This window comes from Vigna radiata, chromosome 11, assembly GCF_000741045.1.
Source record: "Vigna radiata var. radiata cultivar VC1973A chromosome 11, Vradiata_ver6, whole genome shotgun sequence".
NCBI lineage: Eukaryota > Viridiplantae > Streptophyta > Magnoliopsida > Fabales > Fabaceae > Vigna > Vigna radiata.
The window spans coordinates 7,115,432-7,136,257 of NC_028361.1; the positions used below are offsets into that span (position 1 = coordinate 7,115,432).

The following is a 20,826-nucleotide window of genomic DNA, read 5'->3' on the forward strand; positions in this document are numbered from 1 at the left end:
TCTACTGCAACCAAAAATTTTCATTCATCGCTTGAAGAGACTGGGAGTGGAGACTTAGCTTGTGTGATGTGCTGTTTCAGTGTTACTTCACTTGAAAAGTTCAATCATTGATAAACGCATATTTTTTTTCTTCTTCAAGTCCGATTCATTTGGCGTTTTTGGATCCACGTCCAAGTTGTTATCTGTTGTTTTTGCATCCATGTCTAAGTTGTGAGCTATCACCCGATGATTATCAGATTCTGCAGATTGTGATGCCGTACATGTGTTGTGTTCATCCGTCTTCATTGGCATAGTTTGGTCTAGACATGTATTGGCACTGGTTATTTTCTTCCTATTATTTATCAGTTGTTTTCTGTGATAAATATTCTTTTCTGCGGAGTACTTCGCCATGGATGGATCAACCTTATGGCTTAACTTAACTAGCTTCTGCTGCTGTTTTTTATTTTCCTTGCGTTCAAATTCCTCAGACAATTCATGGTTCCCCGAGCTCATTTTCTTCCTCGCAATACAACTATCCTCAACCAGTTTCCGTTTCTTGTTTTCTCCTTTCCCGCACTCTGAATTTGGTATTGATAAAAGTTGACCTTCACCATCCATTGACGCCACTTGATTGTTTACCAGATCTGGATGTGGCAATGGACCAATTTCTTCAGTGCCCTCGGTCTTTAGGTGACATTGTCCAGCTTCAGAATCCTCCCCATCCCCAACAATTCCACTACTCATAGTTTCAAGTACAATTTTGCCTAAAACAAATCCAGTCTCTGAAAGTTCACCCTTCCCAAGCATGTCATAATTTATCTTCAAATTTTTTCTTCTTCCACTCTTGTAAAATTTACCATCATTGGCCAGCATTTGGAAAATTGTATGAGCACGTTTCCCTGCTTTCCCGGATACAAATACCTGAAATCCACAACGATTCAGTTGGATCGGAGCCTTATGAATTAACACAAAATAACATCTTCAAATGGACACAATGATCCATTTACAAATTACAAGGGATAAAAGATGGCTTGACTCTCTGGGATAACTTTATAATCAGGAACTATACCAGTTTGGTACAAGGGCAGAGAGGATAAATATCCCAGTAAAAAATACAAAATGATCTACTGACATGTACCAATTTCCAGTAAGCTACGTTAAGTCTATTGATCAATGATTTAAAACTCGGATTGGCGTTCATCTCAGAAGGAGTCCTGGGCAATGGATAACTGGTTGAATGATTAAAAGTGCACGTATGCATGTACAATATTGTAAAAATATGTGGTCATTGGAAGAAATGGGATGTTAGAACAATGATTACTAATAAAGTCAAAATAAGTGGGGTTACTCACTTTTTAAGCTAGTTTTTGCAGTTAAACCGAAAATTTAAAATAGTATTCGAGTCAATCCTAAATCCATTATCCAGCCTCCTATTTGCCACGCTCCACGCCAATAACTTTATGGTCAATTTTGCAGGATTTTATTAGACTTCAAGTTCAAATTCCAAAAACTTAATTGGAACAGTTTCTTTACAAGACAGCAGAGATACTTCAATTTGAGAGCCCAAAATGGTTATAATAGTTGACAAGGTCTATGTAGAAACAAGGAAGGACCATAAACCCTAACTAATGCATGTTCGAATAGCCTAACCAATTAGAATAGAACCTGATCCCATTGCAACTTTATGATATTGATTTACTTACCATGTCAGATTGTGGAGAAGATGGGTATCTAGGCATGCACATGAAGTGACGAAGACTACTTTTATCAACCAATGCATGTATCGAGTGCATCACCAAAGATGCCAATTTAGTAACTGCTATTGCAATTTCATCATCTGATTCGTATATATTAGACTTTCTTATTTCAGGTACAAAATTAACACTCATTCTGGCCTTTTCTTTAGCAAATTTAACACCTTCTTTCCACTCTCCATGATGTAGAACAGATGCAAAAGTCCACACCACTATAGCATCTTGAGGATCATTTACTAATGCCAGGTGAAATGCAAGCAATCCAATCCTGTAACATATACAAATATACAATGGTTTCAAACACAAACACCCATCACTTAGACAAACACAAATTCACAAACAACATCCATCCAAGCCTTAGCCAAGTAAACTCCAGCTACGGCAGAAAATAAGGTTCCATAAACCAGTTCTTCTCCCTCTCCACTTCTGTCCGTAAAACCATGAAAATTAAGTCCACCATTATGCTGGGTTTTATTTGTTAAAGTAGATAGCTTTATTATAAAAGTAATTATTGATCTGGATGTTGATTTGCCATATCAGGAACCAGGTCAGCTCAGCTAAATAGTTGACTAAAAATGGCATGATTTCTGTAACACAAATAGTTTTAAGAAGATAAGATTGTCTACAATATATGGGTCTTAAACACTTAAAACTAAGTTACACAATAAGAGCATCTAATATTTGAAACTTAGATTCAATAATAATTTTTCAACTCCCTCAATCTGAGAGTAAAGTTTCAGAAGATAGCTCTACTTTTTTATACAAGCATAAATGTTCAATTAGATATTTGTTCGCACTAAGACCTAAACCCTAAAATTGTTCCCAAAACCTGGTTGACAGACAAACTAAGCCTAAATTCTTGAGGCTAATAACATTTTTTTCTTTATTGGAAAAGGGACTATTGTTATTGTAACAAACGAAACTTACAATCACTCACCACAGAGTACACTCACAAGGTCGATCGCAAGCAAGCAACTTATCCAGATGAAAGAATAACTTCTGCAAAAGTAAAATCAGAACCATAAGAAGTGAAAGCATGCAAGTTATATAACAAATGTAAACCTTTATGAGTGTGATTGTGACTAAGGCCACACTCGTTCAAGTAGGTGGAGATGAGAAGGCATAAAGGTAATCAGTATTTGGATACTAAAGACGTCATACCTTGACTTTTTTTATAGACATAATTGTGACCTTACATATCCAAATTTTTGCCCACTCACACAAGCATACATCAGAATATGTGAGAATCTCTTCATAGTCGTACTGCATTTTTAGATTTATATTAACCTCATGTAAACTACTGTCCAGTTTGTCTTTAGTTACAAAAATAAAAATCTTATAATCAGGAGTAGTAATAATATTCTTCTGTCCTTAGGATTCATGGTTTATACATGGAATTTCAGTTAGATGCGTGTGCAAATAATATAGGATTACTCAATCAAGTTCGCTGATCAATTTTGAGTGATAATAAATCTTATATAAATAGCAAGCAATATTTGACTATACACTTCAAAGCATTCAAATAATGATCCAGTTAACAGTGAACTAAAACTTATTGTAATATTTTCCTTCAGCTTGTAATGGCTTTAGCATTTGCATTCATTAAATCAAAATAATATCATAAGAAAGATGCTGCCCGTAACCAATTATTTGCAAAGCTAACTTACTAACAACATATTGGAAGCTTGATCATCTTCAATAGCCTGTTCATCTAGATATGCAGCCTGTAACCAATCAATTAGTAAACACTGTATTTGGCTGATAGGCATATTATTAAAAGACTAAAATCTGTAACTCAAATTCACTTACATGTAAAGGAAGTAAAAATTTAAGCAATTTGAATTTCCAAAGTAGATGCAGAGATGGTTCAGCAGCTCCATAAGATAGCATATAGTTCAATTCAATCATAATTTTATTCTGAAATATATATATAAAAAGCAAGATGAGTAGTGAGACTAGGACTATAATGAATTTGATATCAAAAAATAAAACTTTGTGAGTATTCTGTGCAACGAATAAATTTACTTTTTCCAGATGTCAATAATAAAGTGCAAAAAAAATGAGCATTTCTATACAACCCATGGGCAACAGATATCCCGAGCAGAATTATCATTTGTGCCAAAATCAGAGCAGCACACCACCATCATAAAATTTCAATTGATGTACCTTGTCCAAGTTCATAACTAGAGAAGAATATGCCCAAATTGCAGCCTCAATCTCCCTTGATAATGATAAACCTAGCCGAGCTGCAAGTCTGAAGCCACGCAAAATTCTTCCTACAAACAAATTCTTACGTGTGACTTCATTTTCATAGTAGATGCAAATCAATGTGATTCAGAATGCCTTATTTCAAGATGCTGATGAAAGTATGATGCTACCTACCAGGATCTTCTTTGAAGGACAACTGAGCAGGGATAACAGTTTCTAGCTGAATCCACATCACCAATCATAATTACAAGTTGCACTCATGCTTGGGGTTGTAAAAATGCATTGACACATTGAATAGAGAGTTACCTTTAAAGTCCTCAAATCTGCCATTCCATTGGTATAATCGTAGATTTTATTGGCAAAGGGGTCATAAAATAAACTGATTCCACAATCAGAAACGGATTAATAACACAGAAATAAAAATTATATGCTGAAGATTAAAACAGATACTGTTACTTCAACTTTCTACATTGCAACATATAATCCAAAAACCCGTTTTAAAGAGCAAGAACAGAAACTATGCACAAAAGCAGATAGATTGTATACAAGCTCTAGAAAATTTAAAGGGTAAAAAAAACTCCAATGATACCTATTAATTGTGAAGTCTCTACGCAAGGAGTTTTTGCACCGAAATAAGTCTTTTTTATTACTGCATTTGGGCAGCTGAGAATACAAAAATTGTTCCTTCGCATTGGAAGTTCGTGCCACTGTCTCAAAACTAGTTACCTGATACAATATAAATGTATAAGTTGATCAATATTTTGACATTACATTATTGAAAGCAGAACCTGCAAATGAGTGCAGATTAATAATACATGTAGTCTGTAGATTAAAATAAAAGCAAAGGTAATCTTGTATAACAACTTAAATGGACAAACCTCAACTACAGAACCTTTAATATGAACCAAGCATATTGGAAAACGACGGCCAACAATTTGAGCACGAACTGAACGGCGAAAATGATTTTTCACCTGTTAGTTATCGTTGAAGAAAAAAAGTGTATTAAAAGTGATAGTATCATATGCTTCCAATGTAGTTCACAAATTAAGCCATTGTCATAAAACCTGCATAAGCTTTGCTGTGGTGATAACATCAAAATCTTTTGGAATTCTATTCAGTATTAGATCTCTCACGCACCCACCTACTAAGTAGGACTCAAATCCTGTAATTCATAAAAGGTTAACGAATGTAGTCATTATAAAAGAAAATATGGCTATAACGAAATACAAAAAAGTTCAAGGTAAATGAAATTTTGTACCAATATATAAACATGTATAGTACAAATTCGTTAACATTTTATTTGGATTATGGGTAAAATATAAAGGAAAGAATTAGGAATGATAGAAATAGACTGGAAAATATGTGTTGTTTGCATGGATAGAAATAAGAAAGAAAAAAGTACAAGGATTTCTCTATGTTTTTGTTTGGATGAGTGAAAAATAGAATTCAAAGAAACAAACAAATGAAAAATATCCTCATATTAATTAAAAAATAATTTTTCAACAATACTTTTTCTTAACATAATCTTATTTATTATCTAAATAATTGTTATAAAAAAATGTTTAACTTTTAAGATATTAAAACAAAAAAATGAACAACGGAGAGATCGTTTCCCTCCCACTCTATGCCAATTTTACTTAGGGGAGGGTAAGTGTTTTCTGGTAAACAATAGAAATTTAGTATTTCTGTCCTATTTCTTTCCACTTCACTCCTACCACAAACAAGGTATCATATAACTGAGCATCCTTTTCAAAAGAAAGTGGAAAGATCACATAAACCATGGAGTATATCCAAAATTGTCTAGAGAGTGTTTTTAAAATGAATTAGCACATCTTCTCAACGTTATATTCTTAATATCTCATAATGTCTTTATTTGCTTCCTATTTATTATTGTATGCTTTGTTCTCTTATTCGAGAGGGAGTCCTAGCAGTGATACAGTTGTGTCATGATGATCCGTTGATCATGAGTTTGAATCCAAAAACAGCCTCTTGCATGTGCAAAATAAGGTTGCTACAATGGAACAACGTAAAGTTGTGCCTTGGTATGGGTTCAAATCCGAAAACTTCTTTGCATTGCAAGGGCGAACCTACACACAATTGAACCTCCCCCATACCTTTGCATAAATAGGGTTAGGCTCTATTCGTTTGTACAGATTGCAGATTGCACTGTAGAGAACAATTCACATAGACAGATATGCAAGATTTTTCATGTTCCAATCAACGGATTTGAAGGAGAATGGAAGCGTGGATGGTTTGTGCTTATACTGGTAGGACAACTGTAGTACCTAATTACTAGCATAAATGGAACTGTTATGTCAGTATTTTGTATCATTTTACATATCACATCAATACAAACTTCTCATAGTGATTATTCTTTCTTTCTAGTCCTTAACAATGCACTGTAATTCAGTTGAATTATACTTTAACCCTGTTGACTAGCAATTTCCACCAGCTCAAAGCTGCAAGAATGCTCCCCTGTAAATTATCCTTTGAGGTATCTACATTCTTAGGAGTAACCAGAAAGGATACTCGATAACTAAATACTAAGATCAGACTTTCAAAATCAAGATACAAAGAAAATAAACTGAAAAGGAAGGCAATACTATTTTTTTATCATTATTTGTTAATACCAAAATTTTACCAGCCTGTATGCGGCACAGAACAGTCTTAGGATTTCGCGAGGTATAAGGATATTCTCACCTTTGCTCCGAAGAAGTTTCAGGACAAACATAGATGAGTGTGAAATCATAGAACTAGTTACACCAAGCTTCTCTGCATCCAAAGTCTTCCATTCTGAGATGCCTATACGATCTGAATAATAGCTTCAAATTGTAACTATGTATCAAATGCACACAATCAATGGCTTAATATGGGTTTCTACACATACAAAACAAGGTCTGAAACTGACTTTAGGTAACCACTTGCACTCACTGTTAGAGACTTTCATACGTTTTTATGTGCATTCTGTTTGATAGTATCATAGTGACTCACATTAGAAAAATAAATTCAGATAACATGACAGCCACATCAGCAGTAGGTCACAAAATTTTCCAATAACCGTGCTAAGCTGAGCAAAGTAAAAAACAAAAAAGTAATTTTACCTCCGCAAATAGTGTAGTCCAATTCTTCTTTTGGAGACTGTCTATCTTGCTTTGGTTGTTTGGCCGGTTTGGGAGCATGTGAGTTAAAATTCTAACCAAAGAATCCAAAAAAAATTAAAGGATTTAGAGAGAGATGTCACATATCGCAATGTGTTTGAGAAAATGCCTCAACCAAAGTAAAAGAGTGGTGTTATGTTCATGCACCTGAGAGTTGACGAAAATCTTCAAACGAACAAGCATGCCATGTTTGTTATGGTTCATTCTGAATGGAACCACCATTGGAACATCAACCAACCACTTCACCGCTGGCTGAATCTCACCTTACTTCATTTCTAGCGCCAAAAGATCTTCCAAGTTTCTTACAACAATAGCCCTTTTATACCTTACTACATTTTTCAAGAGTGCCTTTGTTTTTATATTATTTATCTGCCTTATGTTTTTACTGCTTAGTTATCATCTTATTTAATATGGCTATATTGCATTTATATTTTCTATTAAATTAAAATAATTTTATTATATTATCAAATAGATAATCAATCATTTTTTCTTAAAAATAACTTTGTAACTCGAATTCGAAAATAAAACATTCTAATTGTTTTCGTTTTCTTTTCAAATTAATTTATTTTTTACAGTTTTAAAATTATTTTATTTTAATAAAAAGTAATAAACATAAATAAAAACACAGGCACCTATAGGTAATCGATATTTCTTTCTTCTTTTCTTTTACAATTAACCATCAATAAGAATTAATATTAGGGTTTGAAAACTTATATCTATAAATATTAGATACTGTAATAGATTGCTATTTTAAATCATTAATCTTTCTTAAAGGTATTTCAATTGAAGTTAAAACTAAAAAAAATATAAGAGTAACAAATAATATAAATTTTGTGTATTTTCATAAAAATTATCTAAAAAAATAGTCATGAATAGTGGGGTTTACAAATTATTTTTCTTTGATTACCTTTACATTACAGGTCATCAAACTTAGAATAGAGATGGTATAATTCTGTAGGCTATATTTCTCTCTTGTTTATTTCTCTGCCTCTTACATAAATTTCATAATTTCTATTTCAAATGGAGTTGGCTTGAAATTATTTGGAAATAGAACAATTTTACCATAATAAAGTACAATAAATATAATTTTTAAATAATATATTCAGAGTTTAGAAATTGTGTACATAAATAGTTGTTTGTATATTAATTTCAATGACATATTATTATTTTATTTTTTAACGACATTATTATTTTATTTTTGACAAATTTAAACTTAATTTACAGTTAATTATTTATAAATTCAATTTTAAAAATTAAATAGTTTTTTAATACTATTTTCATTTCATAAATTAATTATTTTATAATTAATCATCTTTCAATTTTAGTTTATTCACATTTTTACTAAAATACAATCAGAGTATTTTTGTAATTAATTATATCATATACTTATTTTTTTTATAGTATTAATCAAAACTACAACAAACTTTTTAATCTTTTATCCTGTTTCAAAATATCTCAGCTTGAGTTTTTTCTTCTTCTTTTTTTCTTTTATCAGTCACAGTAAATTATGTTTTCATGTTTTATTTGTACCTTGTAATTTTGTTTCACTATTAAATAATAAAGTTTTAAGATTTATGTCACCACTTAAAATAAAATTATATATTTTCTATATAATTTTTTTTAATAATTATGATAAAAACGTGGATACATCCTCAACTACTATCAAACACATCCACCATTCTTAAAAACTAATATGACTGCATAATAAAATTCAAACTTGATGTTATTTGTTAAGTTACAAAACAAATAATCTCTCAGTAAATTGATATATGCACATTCAATGATAACAAATTAACTAGTTGATGATAAACAATTTTTTTATATATAAAAGACATTATTTAAATTCAAGAAATCGTGGATAGGTTTGATTAAATTCATTTTTCATTGACAATGTGGTTGAATCTGTGATAGACATAGCTATAATTTGTAAGATGAAAATTACTTCAATTATATATTATACTTTGACTTTATATTTGATATAAGATTTTTAAAAAACATTATTAAACAACATTGTGCAATGAAAAATTCACAAATCAAAATTTTGCTTATTTTTCACTAACAAGTATTGCATGTAAGAATAAAAAATAATTTAAGCATAGACCTAATTATAAAAAGAAAGAGAGAGGGTATCATTTTGAATGGAATATATTTAATTGAATTTATTATATGTTTATAAGTAATGTATCAATAATATTAAATTGTACAATTAAAACTAGTTCTAAATATAAATATAGTTTGGTAGAGGAAGGATGTAAAAACAAAAGAGAATGAGTTAAATTAGCATGAGTATCTTCCAAAATGAGAAGCACTTCTTTGCAAGAACATGAGGACAATGGTGTGAGATATTCTTTTGGCATGATTAAAATTTAGTTTATTAATATTAATAGAAATGTATTAAAACTATATCAAGAAATATAACTTAAATTAAATAACGGCAGTGTGGTAATTTTAAAAAATTTTGGAAAAAAATTGATGATCTGGCTATTTAAAAATCATCACGCGCTTGTTAAGGAGCGTGTTTGTTTTAATAAGCTTCTTAAGAACTGGAAAAGCACAACAGTGGATGGAGGCGGTTGCCATCTTTAGTCACGCGCAGGCAGAGCAAGTGAATCCAAGTTTCCTAAAAAGAAGAACATCAATTCTTTCCCTGCTTAGGTGGGTTAAGAAGTGTGGGGTCTCTCTGGCTTCTCTCTCTCCCTTTTTATTTTGTTTACTTTATTTTATTTTAAATTTGATTTTGATTTTTTATTTTAATTTTAATTTTCCGATTTCATAGCCCAACAACACTCCTCTATTTTCATTTTTTTCTAATTATTTTTCCTCACGAATTTCTCCTGTTATCTCTCCAATCCTCAGCTTCCTATTTCTCCTCTCTAATTTGGATTTCGCTTCAATCGTTCTAGGGTTAGGGTTTCGATCCTTTCTCCCTCGATTTAATTATTATCAAGGACTGCGGCACCCCTGATTCCCCTCCCGTCGTGCTTTGGACGCAGGACGCCATGGGAGGTGACACAACAACAGCTGAGAGTGCCACATCGGAGTCGAACGCAGCCGAAGTCAACATCAATATTCGTTGTTCCAATGGCTCAAAGTTTTCTGTTCAGATTAGTCTGGATTCCGTGGTCAGATCTTTCAAAGATGTTGTGGCTCGCAGCTGTGACATCCCCGCTGATCAACAGCGTCTGATTTACAAGGGTCGGATCCTTAAGGATGATCAGACACTCCAAAGCTACGGTATTCGCTTGATCTTGTTATTATTTGTGTATTTTTTCTTGGTATTGACTTTTATGATTTTGTGGCAAATTTTGGATCCTGGTTTTTTTGCTGTTAAATATATGTATTTTGTGTTTTTATATTGGTCTGCTGATTTTTGTTTACTTATTAATATGCTATGATTTTATTGATTTCATATTCTGGAGTCTCTTTGTAATTTGTTTACTTTGCTCCAGAGATTTTTTATATTGGGGGAACTATTTTTTTTTTTTTTCCATTTGTGTGCTTAATGTTAGTTGGGAAACTCTTTTTTCCATTTGTGTGGCTTAATGTTAGCCGTAATTTGGGATTAACTTGTTGAGAAATTTGTCTGAGTTGTGTACAGGGAAAGGCTTTACAGGAATTTTATATGCTATATGGGATGATTTGTTCCAGTGAGAATATTACATTGGAGTTGGGAATGGGAAATAATTTTTAATGCAGTCAATATTTCTTTAGTTGAAGACTCTGGTATTTTGGAGAGTAGTTATTTTTATTGATTATATGACTCATTTTCCATTTCGTATTTATAGGTTTGGAGGCTGATCACACTGTCCATTTGGTCCGTGGCTTTGCTCCTAACAACAACACTGGTGGGGCTAATAGTGGTGGTGCCAATACCACCACAGCCAATACCACGAGAGCTGCTGGTGCTAATGAGGGTGGGGGTTTAGGAGGGCCAGGATTTGGGGCTTCACTCTTTCCTGGACTTAGTGGTAACAATGGGATGGGGGGCAGTGGCCTCAATGGCTTATTTGGGGCGGGCTTTCCGGACCTTGAACAAATGCAGCAACCGTTTTTGTCAAACCCCAATTTAGTGAGAGATATAATGAACACACCTGCTATGCAGAATTTAATAAATAATCCAGAGATAGTGCGGAATCTTATAATGAATAATCCGCAGATGCAAGAGTTAATGGATAGAAACCCTGAGCTGGCACACATACTTAATGATCCCAGCACTCTTCGTCAGACACTTGAAGCTACAAGGAACCCTGAGATCATGCGTGAAATGATGAGGAATACAGACAGAGCAATGAGCAACATCGAATCTTCTCCCGAGGGATTTAACATGCTGAGACGCATGTATGAAAATGTTCAAGAACCATTTTTAAATGCCACCACAATGGCTGGTAATGCCGGAAATGATGCTGCAGCGGCTAGGAACCAATCAACTAATCCCTCAACTGCTAATTCTGAAGCAACTTCCCCTGTACCCAATACGAACCCACTTCCTAATCCATGGTCCTCTACTGGAAGTAAGTTTTCTTACCACAATCTTCTCCTCAGATAGTGACTGCATGCCTCATTTAAATTGTTTTTACTTCTGATATTTTGGTCTATTTTCTAGCTGGTAGCTATGTTGTTCACTGGATTGTGAATTTTTGCTGGTCTGTTTGATGTTGTGTTTGCAGCTGGAGGTGGCCAAAATAACACCAGAAGGTCAACTACAGCTGGTGGGGATGCTCGACAGCAGGCACCCACTGGATTAGGAGGGCTTGGACTGCCTGATCTTGAAGGCATGTTGGGTGGAATGCCGGATGCTGCTATGTTGACCCAGTTAATGCAAAATCCAGCTATTTCACAAATGATGCAAAGTATCCTTTCCAATCCACAGACTATGAATCAGGTAATTACTCGTTGCCTGTTCCAATGAGCTCTTGTTTTGAACTTATTTCTGACATTTTTTACTCTTAGATTCTTGGGGTCAATTCTGAGCAGCGTGGCATGCCTGATATAAATTCTCTAAGGGAGGTTATGCAAAACCCAGAGTTTTTACGACTGTTTTCCTCACCGGAGACACTGCAGGTAGAAAGATTCAAAATTTTGAGTCTTAATAAATTTTTATTGATTCAATATTTTCAATTGTACGGTTGTATACATGTCTTTGTGTGCTTTATGTGTTTAAATATTAGAACTTTTAGCCATGCTTATATACAGTGCATGAAGAATAGTAATTATGGTTGTTTTCCACAGCTATTTTGTTTCTGTCTCTTCTGTGGAAAATTCTAATAAACGAGCATATGATCTAAATTGACTGAGAGTTGCATAATGGCCTCCTAGCTAAGGATTTGGGGGAAAAATTGAGTTTTACATCCATGATTAAGTGTGTGTTTGTGTGTGTATATATTGCATTGAAAAATTAGGTTGCATAAACGTGTTTTAATATGAAAAAGAAGTTTTATTATTATATTTGCCTATAAAATTGATACTTATTTTAGATAATTTTCTCTCAATGACATGGTCCTATGTTCAATGGCAGCAACTCTTGTCTTTCCAGCAAGCTCTTCTGTCTCAGATTGGTCAGCAACAATCAACACAGTAAGAAATGAAGCAATCATTGTATTTCTAATTTTACATACCTTTTGTTTTTTTATTGAGTCCTTTTAGTTCTGCTAACTGGATTTTTACTATAATGTGCCAATGCTTCGATCCTCTAGCTTGATGAAGTAGTTATTTGTTTATCCCTAGTACACCCGTTGCAATTAGCTTAGGCCGAGACAGAATCTGACTTGAGAATTACACACAATTCTGGTAATGTTATTTATATTTTTTTGCAAATTTAACCAGAAATTTTTTTTCCGGACATCAGACAGCAAAAGAATAAAAGGAAAGAGTTCCTCACAGTAAACTACTTTTAGTACAAAATACACTGGCCTAACCTTAGCAGAGAGTCTTGCTCCTTCAAATACTCCCAAAATACAATGTACCTGACACATCATATGCGAGAGAGACATGCATGACTGTAGAAGGGTTTCTAAACAACAAAACTTCCCAATGAATTACTAAACACACATAACTGCCATACTGCTCATAGACTGCTATCATCTTCTCATTGGCAGATGCTTTTCGCATAATTGTCCTATAATTCTGGATATGCATCGTTGTTGTTGCTTTTTACTTTTGCTGATTATTATTGGCCGAAGCTATGCTAGAAATACCAGATTTTTGGATTCCTGTCCACTAACAAGATGCCTAGGGTAGGAGAACAGAGATGTATCCACCATGGGAAACAGTTGTAGTTCAGTAGATATACTATTTGTTTTTTGGTTCACTTTCCCAATTTGTCCCTCGGCTCCTCCTATTCCCCCACATGCCCAAAAACTGCGATGTCACCTCCCTCTTGGAGCCCCATCTGATGCTACCCTTTCCTCCTTCATCAACAAGTGTGGAATGTGTGAGAAGCTTTGAGGGGTTGTCTCAGTTAATGATTGAGGAGTTTGAGACAATGATGAGAGAAGATGGTTGAGGGAGAAAGATAGAGGAAGAGGAAGGGTAGAATGCCACAGCGCAGAACCACTGTTGTAGTGGTCAGACGAACTCTGCTACCAGATTTTCCTTGCATTCTTTTGCGGCATCACCACTATTACTGTTCTTTCCATTGTTGCACATTTTCAAAGTACAAGGCTGGATACGAATACTGATTTGTAGGCATTTAAAATAATGTCAATTTTTGTAGACCTCTTGAAACTTCTGTAAGCCATGTTGCGTTCATTACCTCTAGAATCTGAGCACACAGATTTGGGTTTTGAGACATTGAAACAAATAGAGGGGTTATGGAATATTTGTGTACGCCAGAGACAAGAAGGATTGTAAATGAGGGTGATTGTGGCTTTAGTGTCATAGTTGGAGGCATTGGAAGCTTCCATGCCACCATTGTGTTGTGCAGTTTCGCCCTGAGATAGAAAGAATAAGAAAAAATAAATAAAAAATCCCACCCACTTATATTAAAATTAATGTCTTTTTCATGGTTTGAAACTTTTGTTCATCTCCTATGCTAGCATTTGTCCAACTACAATCTTTTAAAGAGGAAAATTTTAACGTGTTTGTTTTTACTTTTTCTAGTTATTATTGTCTGATCCTACACTTGAAATATAAGATTGAGATTTCTATCAAAACGCTCCTGAGAATGGGAAAACCTTCTCCTACTCTAAACTTTCTGTACCATAGTAAGTGCCCTGTAGGGCTTTAATAACGTTCATTGAATTATGAAGGATCTAAGGAGATAATCCTCCTTTCAAGTTGTTCCCCTTCATGAAAGGTTTTCCCTGTCTTAGAACAGAGCTAATGCTCAGTTCTCATAGCAAAATGGAATGAATCATCTCCTCTCTAACGTAAGCTAATCACCCAATTAATTATTCAATTGACTTCTCCATACCATTTGCTTAATTTCCATTAATAAATTTAGTTTTGCTTGCTAAACACAGTCATTCATTTTTATGATTCAAGTATCTAACAAAACCTGCGTTCAACACAGCCAGTTGGGGTTTTAAGCCTACATGGTTGACCTTTTGTTCATAACAATTGCATGACTTGGGCTTGAGTCCAGGGTTCCACCAAATAAAATTTTAATCCCCATGAAAATCATTGCTCTGAGGTTGGTGATTTGAGTTGTGGAGAGCCTTCCTTCACCTTAAACTTTCACTTAGTGTGTGAAATATCACTTGAATTTTATTTACTTTATTGTTTCATGGTTGTTGCTAGCCTAATCTCCTAAACTGAATACGTTTGCAGGGAACCAGGTCAAACAGGAGGAGGCACTGGTACGCAAGAGAACTCTGTTTTTTCTTTGTTTCTGTTTAGTTCTAGAAACTATGCTCTGGTAGTTGGATTTTTGGATTTTTTTTGTGGCTGTGGTTTTGCATTGGAAATTCGAATCGCTTGGCTATCATTAAGATCATATTCGGCTTGCTGGTACTTGATTTAGTTTGGATTATAATTTTTTGAATCTGTGGAATGTGGAATATGTGATCAGGTGTTCTCTTTGTACTTATTCTTTGCGAACTATTTAAGGGCCCCATGCATCTATAGATTAGCAAAGGGGGGAGCTTTTAGGTTCTAAGGTTGCTGCTGGATGTGCAATTGCCATTTGATTGCATGCATAAGTTAATTGTTTGTTTTAAGTAATTGCTATTGAATTGTTTTAATGGTAGGACCGTTGAACAACATGGGACTGGAGATGTTATCGAGCATGTTTGGTGGACTTGGAGCTGGTAGCCTTGCTGTTCCTAACAGATCAAATGGTTGGGCATAGTTTTGTAATTTTCTAAATAGATTTTTGTTGTTGTCTTCTGCCCAAATGGTTTTTATACGTTCTCCCTAACTTGTGTGACTTTGTTGTTAATCAGAGCCACCAGAGCAATTGTATGCCACCCAACTTTCTCAGCTTCAAGAGATGGGGTTCTTTGACACACAAGAGAACATAAGGGCTCTTATTGCCACATCAGGGAACGTTCACGCAGCAGTTGAGCGGCTTTTGGGGAACTCCGGACAGTAGCAGGTAATGTTGGTTGATTTCCTTTCATGGAGGTCCGTATGTGTGTACTGCTGAGTCTGTTCCCTTCGAATTCTGTTGTTTTCGAGCGTCTTGTTTGGTATTTAAGTAAAATCAGAAATCTATCCAAATTAAAATGGTCTGAACTCCGAACTGACATGGTGATGTAGGTTATTCGTTCGACCAACTCTGATCATCAATTCCCTCCTTTCAAGTTCTAATGGCAGTTATTTTCTTCATGTACATATATCAAAACAAGTGTCAGACACTTGGCAGCATTGCTTAAATATTTTCAACTGAATTTATTTCAAAACTGTTGATGTACTGTATTAATATTCTTTTGGTTATACGAGTATCTGGAACAGCTTAATGTTGACTATGTAATACAATTTTACGTTATCATTAAATCATAAATCATTGGTGTGACTTTGAAGGTAATTTTTGTAAATGTTAATATATGGTGATTTATGCTTGAGTGATAGTATAAAATTATTTTACAATGTTCGTGTAGTTTTTTCTCTCACACTTTAATAACTATTAATTACTGATTTGGCAGGTGGTAAGGGACACAGGACTAGCAATTAAATCTCAAACGCTAGAATCTGGTGTGAGATATTATCCATTTAGCTTCGATTTTCGTCATGGAATTGTGTTTAAACAAATTTGTTGATTTTTTTGGTTTACATGATATCCAGAATTTAGTATTAAATCCAATACTACAATGTCCAATGATTAATTATACCTTCAGCTACAAGAAAGTACAAGGCATTTTGTACCATATACATGTAATTCTGACTTGCCTGTTTGCAAGCAAGGGTTGGATTCATAGGTACTCTCCAATGAAGGGATTTATGTTGGAACATGAATTTAAATATATAATTATGAACTTCTGTTTGTCATTTTAGTTGTTAATCCTGCTTTAAATCCAAAAAACGATATTAATGACAAAGTGGGGAAAGAGTTGTTAGAGATCAATCTTTATTTCAAAGTATAGTTCTACATAAACAACAAAATATGTTCACTGTAACATTTTGAAAATTTTAGAATTACAATTTTTTGAGCTACTCTAATATTTCCTGGTTTTCTAGATGGAAAAGAAAGCTCTACAATATGTTATTTGGAGTTTTATGATTTACAGTTGTAGTTACATCGCAATCACTGGTCAATTTTAAAATGTCTTTCAGATTTGTTAAACCTAAGTTTTAAGTCACTGGTTCAATCGGATCTGTTGATCAAATAAAGTGAACGTCACCCTATAATAAAGTAAACCCTAATATATAGGAGGTTTAATAGGTTCGGAGGTTCTTATATTTTGAGGTTTGTTTCAATTGGGTCTTCCAATTTTTGAAGTGATCAATTAGGTTTCTAATTTTGTCAATTTGAATCAATAAAACTCTTTTTGTTAAATGCAGTTAACGTCGTGAAGTTTTTGAACATGTGACACGCTGACGCTTCCAGATGACATCGTTTCAAGTGCATAGGTGGATTATAAAAGGGTGAAATCCCTTTTAATTTAGGGATTTCACCTTCAAATATACCCTTTTATAATTCACCTATGCACTTGAAACGGTGCCACCTGAAAGCGTTAACTGCATTTAACGGAAAGACTTTTATTGATTCAAATTGACAAAATTAGGGACCTAATTGATCACTTTCAAAATTGGAGGACTCAATTGAAACAAACCCCCAAATATAGGGACCTCCGAACCTATTAAACCTATATATGAAAATATTTGGAGTTAAAAATTTGATACTTCATGGTTGGCTATTTCAATTTGTTCAAATGGTAGATCCAACCATTGTTTTGAATTGTCAGTTTGGTCCTCAAGTTTTGAATTGTCTCAATTGGGTCATAATTTTTATAAAAATGCACACATTTTACTCTAATCGTTAAGTTGTCTCAAACGGTGTTAATTGATGCTGAGATGAATTTTTTATTTTAGGCTTAATTCCTCCTTTGGTCCTTATGTTTGTGTGAAAATCTTAGTTCGGTCCTCAAGTTTTTCCTCAAGTCCTTATGAAATGCAAACATTTTACAACATTTTACCCCAACTATTAAGTGTATTGAGACGGCATTAACTTTGAACTGAGCTGTAATTTTATTTTGTTTTAAAATCATTAAATCCACGTGGCTATGGTCTTTCTTTTTCCTTCCAATCATTTATCACACTTTTTCCTCAAGTCCTTATGAAATGCAAACATTTTACAACATTTTACCCCAACCGTTAAGTGTATTGAGACGACGTTAACTTTGAACTGAGCTGTAATTTTTTTTTTTTGTTTTAAAATCATTAAGTCCACATGGCTATGGTATTTCTTTTTCCTTCCAATCACTGATCACATTTCACTCATTCCTCCACCCTCAAACCCTCAAACCCCCCGACTCACACCTTTTCTCCCTCTCAAACTAAAAAATGTCGCCGTTGTCGACAGTTCAAAAATTATGACCCAATTGAGACAGTTCAAAACTTGAGGATTGAACTGAGATTTTTACACAAACATAAGGACCAAGAGAGGGATTAAGCCTAAAATAAAAAAATCATCTCAGCATCAATTAACGCCATTTGAGACAACTTAACAGTTAGGGTAAAACGTGTGCATTTTTACAAAAATTATGACTTAATTGAGACAGTTCAAAACTTGAGGACCAAAGTGAGATTGACATACAAATATGAGGACCAATGGAGGTATTAAGCATATTTTTTTACTTTTTTTCAAAACCCTAATCCCCCTTCTTCTACACAGCATTTTTGCCCCTTTCAACTCCTCTAATCTCTTCATTTCATTTTGGCCTCTTTTCCTCTCTCACAGCCAGACATTGTTTGATTTGCTTCATTCTTTCATTTGCTTTTGTCGGTTGGCTTTCGTGGTTCACTTTGTTCAATTTGATTTCATTTTTTTAATTTTTATTCAATTTCATCTTTTTTTTAAGGTGTCTAAATCTTTAACGACACGGTGTCAACTTAAGTCATCAATGAATGAAATGTTTGTTTTTGGCCTACGTGACATGTCAATACTAAGGTTTCAAACTTTCACTTTTCCTTTCCACTTTACATGTTGTCACCCCAAATAGGGTTTTAAACTTCCACTTTCCCTTTCTTTTTTTCTCACCTTTTATATTTCATTTGTTTTCAATTCATTCCTTTTATTTTTGCCTTTTTTCTACAATTTGGATTTGTAGATCAAATTTAGTAGAATTGTATTTGGGATATTTTGTTTTGAAAATAGATATAATGAATGTGTGCTCTATTTTAGGTTTTTGATTGTTTGAGTGAAATGTTTTGTTTTGTTTTTTATTATGTAGGAAATATATAAGAAGCATGTGAACGAGTTAGGGATTTATTTAGGAATTTATGATTTAGGGATTTATGATTTAGGAATTTACAATTTAGGAATTTATGACTCAGGTTTCATTGTGGTGGATCACCAATGCTGTGTGGTGGAGGTGCATGGTTGCTGACAATGGTGACTGGGGTTTCTGTGTTGGGAGGTAGAAGATGATGATGTGGTAATGTGAATAACTGGATTGGACAAACCACTTATACCAAAAATGAATATTTCATTCACTGATTGCTCACTTGAACACTGTGTCATTTAGACATCATTAAGAAAGATGATCAAATTGAAAAAATTACGAAAATCAAGATCACATTAAACATTGAAAAAAGTAGAGTCCCGAACAAAGTGAGCGAAAATAGAGATCAAAAGTGGTATTAAGCTTGACTAATTTTTAAAAACAATATTATTTATGTATACATATAAAATTATAAATTTTTTTAAATAGTCTAAGTAATTTTATTATATTTAAATCAATATTTTTATATCATACTTATTGTTATGTTATTAAATAAAATATATAATATATAATCTATTTATTAATTTTATCAATTATAAGAAAATTTATAACATTTAATAATAAAAAAGTATGTAGTACATTGTGATAAAGTTTCAAACATGACAAAAGGAATAGAGTGTAGTCAAAATATAAAAATATTATTTTAATTCTAATAAAACTATACTAATTTTTTTATAATTACTAAATATTATATATATATATATATATATATATATTATTAAAGATAAATAAATAAATGGTAGAATTTAAGTATAAACTTAAGTTATTCATTAAAAAAAACATATAATGAAAAAATTTATAAATTCATTATTTTAAACATTGATATTAAGATTTGTTTTTTAGTTTTGATGGATGGTTTTTTCACAACAAAAATTAAATAAATATTTTATATACTTTAAAAATAAATTAAATATGTTTAGTTAGTCAAAAAGATGAACAACGTCTTATGTTGTTCTATTATTTTTTTAAATAAGCTAGTAATTAAATTATAAAGTTTATATTAATATGATTAAAATGTTTCTATATAATTTTTTGACAGATTAAAAATATTTAAATTTATAACAGATTAAGAGTTAATTGTATTATTTTCTTATATTCAAAATAATTTTTTTTTTCTAAATAAAAGTCTCGGACTCTTTTTAATGGAGATTTTTAGGCCTGGGAATTTTCCTGACCCTAATCATATATAAAGAGACCAAATTGACAGATATATTCAAATTTAAAATTTGATTTCTACATTCTTTTTATTTGATTCCATTGAAAAACATAATTGTTCTTAATCGGTTTCTTTATAATTTAAATAATATTTTTTATTATATTGGATAAAAAGAGAAATAAATAAATTTAAGAAGTTATATATCTATTTTTATTTGAATAGAAGAAATTTATTACATATTCATGCAAAATAACATTAAAACAAAAAACAAAAAAAGTGAAGAGAGAAGTGTAACATTCTAATAAATATATAACGAAAGCTATAATTTATTCTAGGAGTTAACATAAATAATAAAAGAGAGCAGTGATGAATAAGCAAGTAAAGAGAAAGAAATATGAAATTTCATATAGAATTTAAAATTGTACAGGGAAAATGAAGTCTGATAAACTTTACAAGTTGAGACCGAACAGATAAGGGTTCAACTACAGACCGAACGATACTAAACAGAAGAGCTAAACCGAATGATAATACAAAATGCTAAATATAACCATAAATACCGAATGGTTATCTAAGTAGTAACCTACTGACCGGACGGTCCTACACTGTCTTCAGGCCGAACGACCTGTAAGACTTCCTCCAAGGAATCTTCATGATCACCCTCTGCTCACATCCATTGGATGATCATTGCA

General features: G+C 32.8%; 2 protein-coding genes across 5 annotated transcripts; one reads left to right on the forward strand and one right to left on the reverse strand.

Annotated features, from left to right (window-relative positions):
* LOC106777878 lies at positions 1-7,406 on the reverse strand. Of its 2 annotated transcripts, XM_014665690.2 has the most exons (14): positions 7,247-7,406; positions 7,043-7,133; positions 6,642-6,752; positions 5,006-5,103; positions 4,820-4,912; positions 4,531-4,667; positions 4,248-4,320; positions 4,116-4,161; positions 3,900-4,009; positions 3,543-3,650; positions 3,401-3,457; positions 2,671-2,732; positions 1,683-2,001; positions 1-900 (listed from the first exon to the last, which is right to left on the reverse strand). In XM_014665690.2, the coding sequence occupies exons 1-14, from the start codon at positions 7,319-7,321 to the stop codon at positions 88-90; spliced, it is 2,193 nt and encodes a 730-aa protein (XP_014521176.1). In that variant the 5' UTR covers positions 7,322-7,406; the 3' UTR covers positions 1-87. The 2 variants fall into 2 exon arrangements, with proteins under 2 accessions (XP_014521176.1, XP_022643179.1); XM_022787458.1 differs by lacking the exon at positions 7,247-7,406 and having other exon boundaries at positions 6,642-6,776.
* Positions 7,407-9,852: 2,446 nt separating this feature from the next.
* On the forward strand, positions 9,853-16,525 carry LOC106777649 (ubiquitin domain-containing protein DSK2b-like). Of its 3 annotated transcripts, none has more exons than XM_022775893.1 (9): positions 9,853-10,003; positions 10,093-10,333; positions 10,885-11,610; positions 11,767-11,981; positions 12,050-12,160; positions 12,615-12,673; positions 14,867-14,895; positions 15,286-15,375; positions 15,481-15,629. In XM_022775893.1, the coding sequence occupies exons 2-9, from the start codon at positions 10,099-10,101 to the stop codon at positions 15,627-15,629; spliced, it is 1,614 nt and encodes a 537-aa protein (XP_022631614.1). In that variant the 5' UTR covers positions 9,853-10,003; positions 10,093-10,098. The 3 variants fall into 3 exon arrangements, with proteins under 3 accessions (XP_022631614.1, XP_014520802.1, XP_014520801.1); XM_014665316.2 differs by adding an exon at positions 15,797-16,064 and having other exon boundaries at positions 9,879-10,333; positions 15,481-15,632; XM_014665315.2 differs by adding an exon at positions 16,183-16,525 and having other exon boundaries at positions 9,880-10,333; positions 15,481-15,632.
* Positions 16,526-20,826: the final 4,301 nt, after the last annotated feature.

What these genes read in the sequence shown, in the direction of transcription:
- LOC106777878 (XM_014665690.2), bottom strand. Translation starts at nt 7,321, where the DNA reads ATGGTGGTTCCATTCAGAATGAACCATAACAAACATGGCATGCTTGTT. An exon ending in AGATTTTCGTCAACTCTCAG is followed by an intron (nt 7,134 to 7,246) that starts GTGCATGAACAT and finishes TTCTTTGGTTAG; the next exon opens with AATTTTAACTCACATGCTCC. An exon ending in CCTTGTGAGTGTACTCTGTG is followed by an intron (nt 2,002 to 2,670) that starts GTGAGTGATTGT and finishes TATATGTTACAG; the next exon opens with GATTGGATTGCTTGCATTTC.
- LOC106777649 (XM_022775893.1), top strand. Translation starts at nt 10,099, where the DNA reads ATGGGAGGTGACACAACAACAGCTGAGAGTGCCACATCGGAGTCGAAC. An exon ending in CCTCACCGGAGACACTGCAG is followed by an intron (nt 12,161 to 12,614) that starts GTAGAAAGATTC and finishes GTTCAATGGCAG; the next exon opens with CAACTCTTGTCTTTCCAGCA. An exon ending in TGTTCCTAACAGATCAAATG is followed by an intron (nt 15,376 to 15,480) that starts GTTGGGCATAGT and finishes GTTGTTAATCAG; the next exon opens with AGCCACCAGAGCAATTGTAT.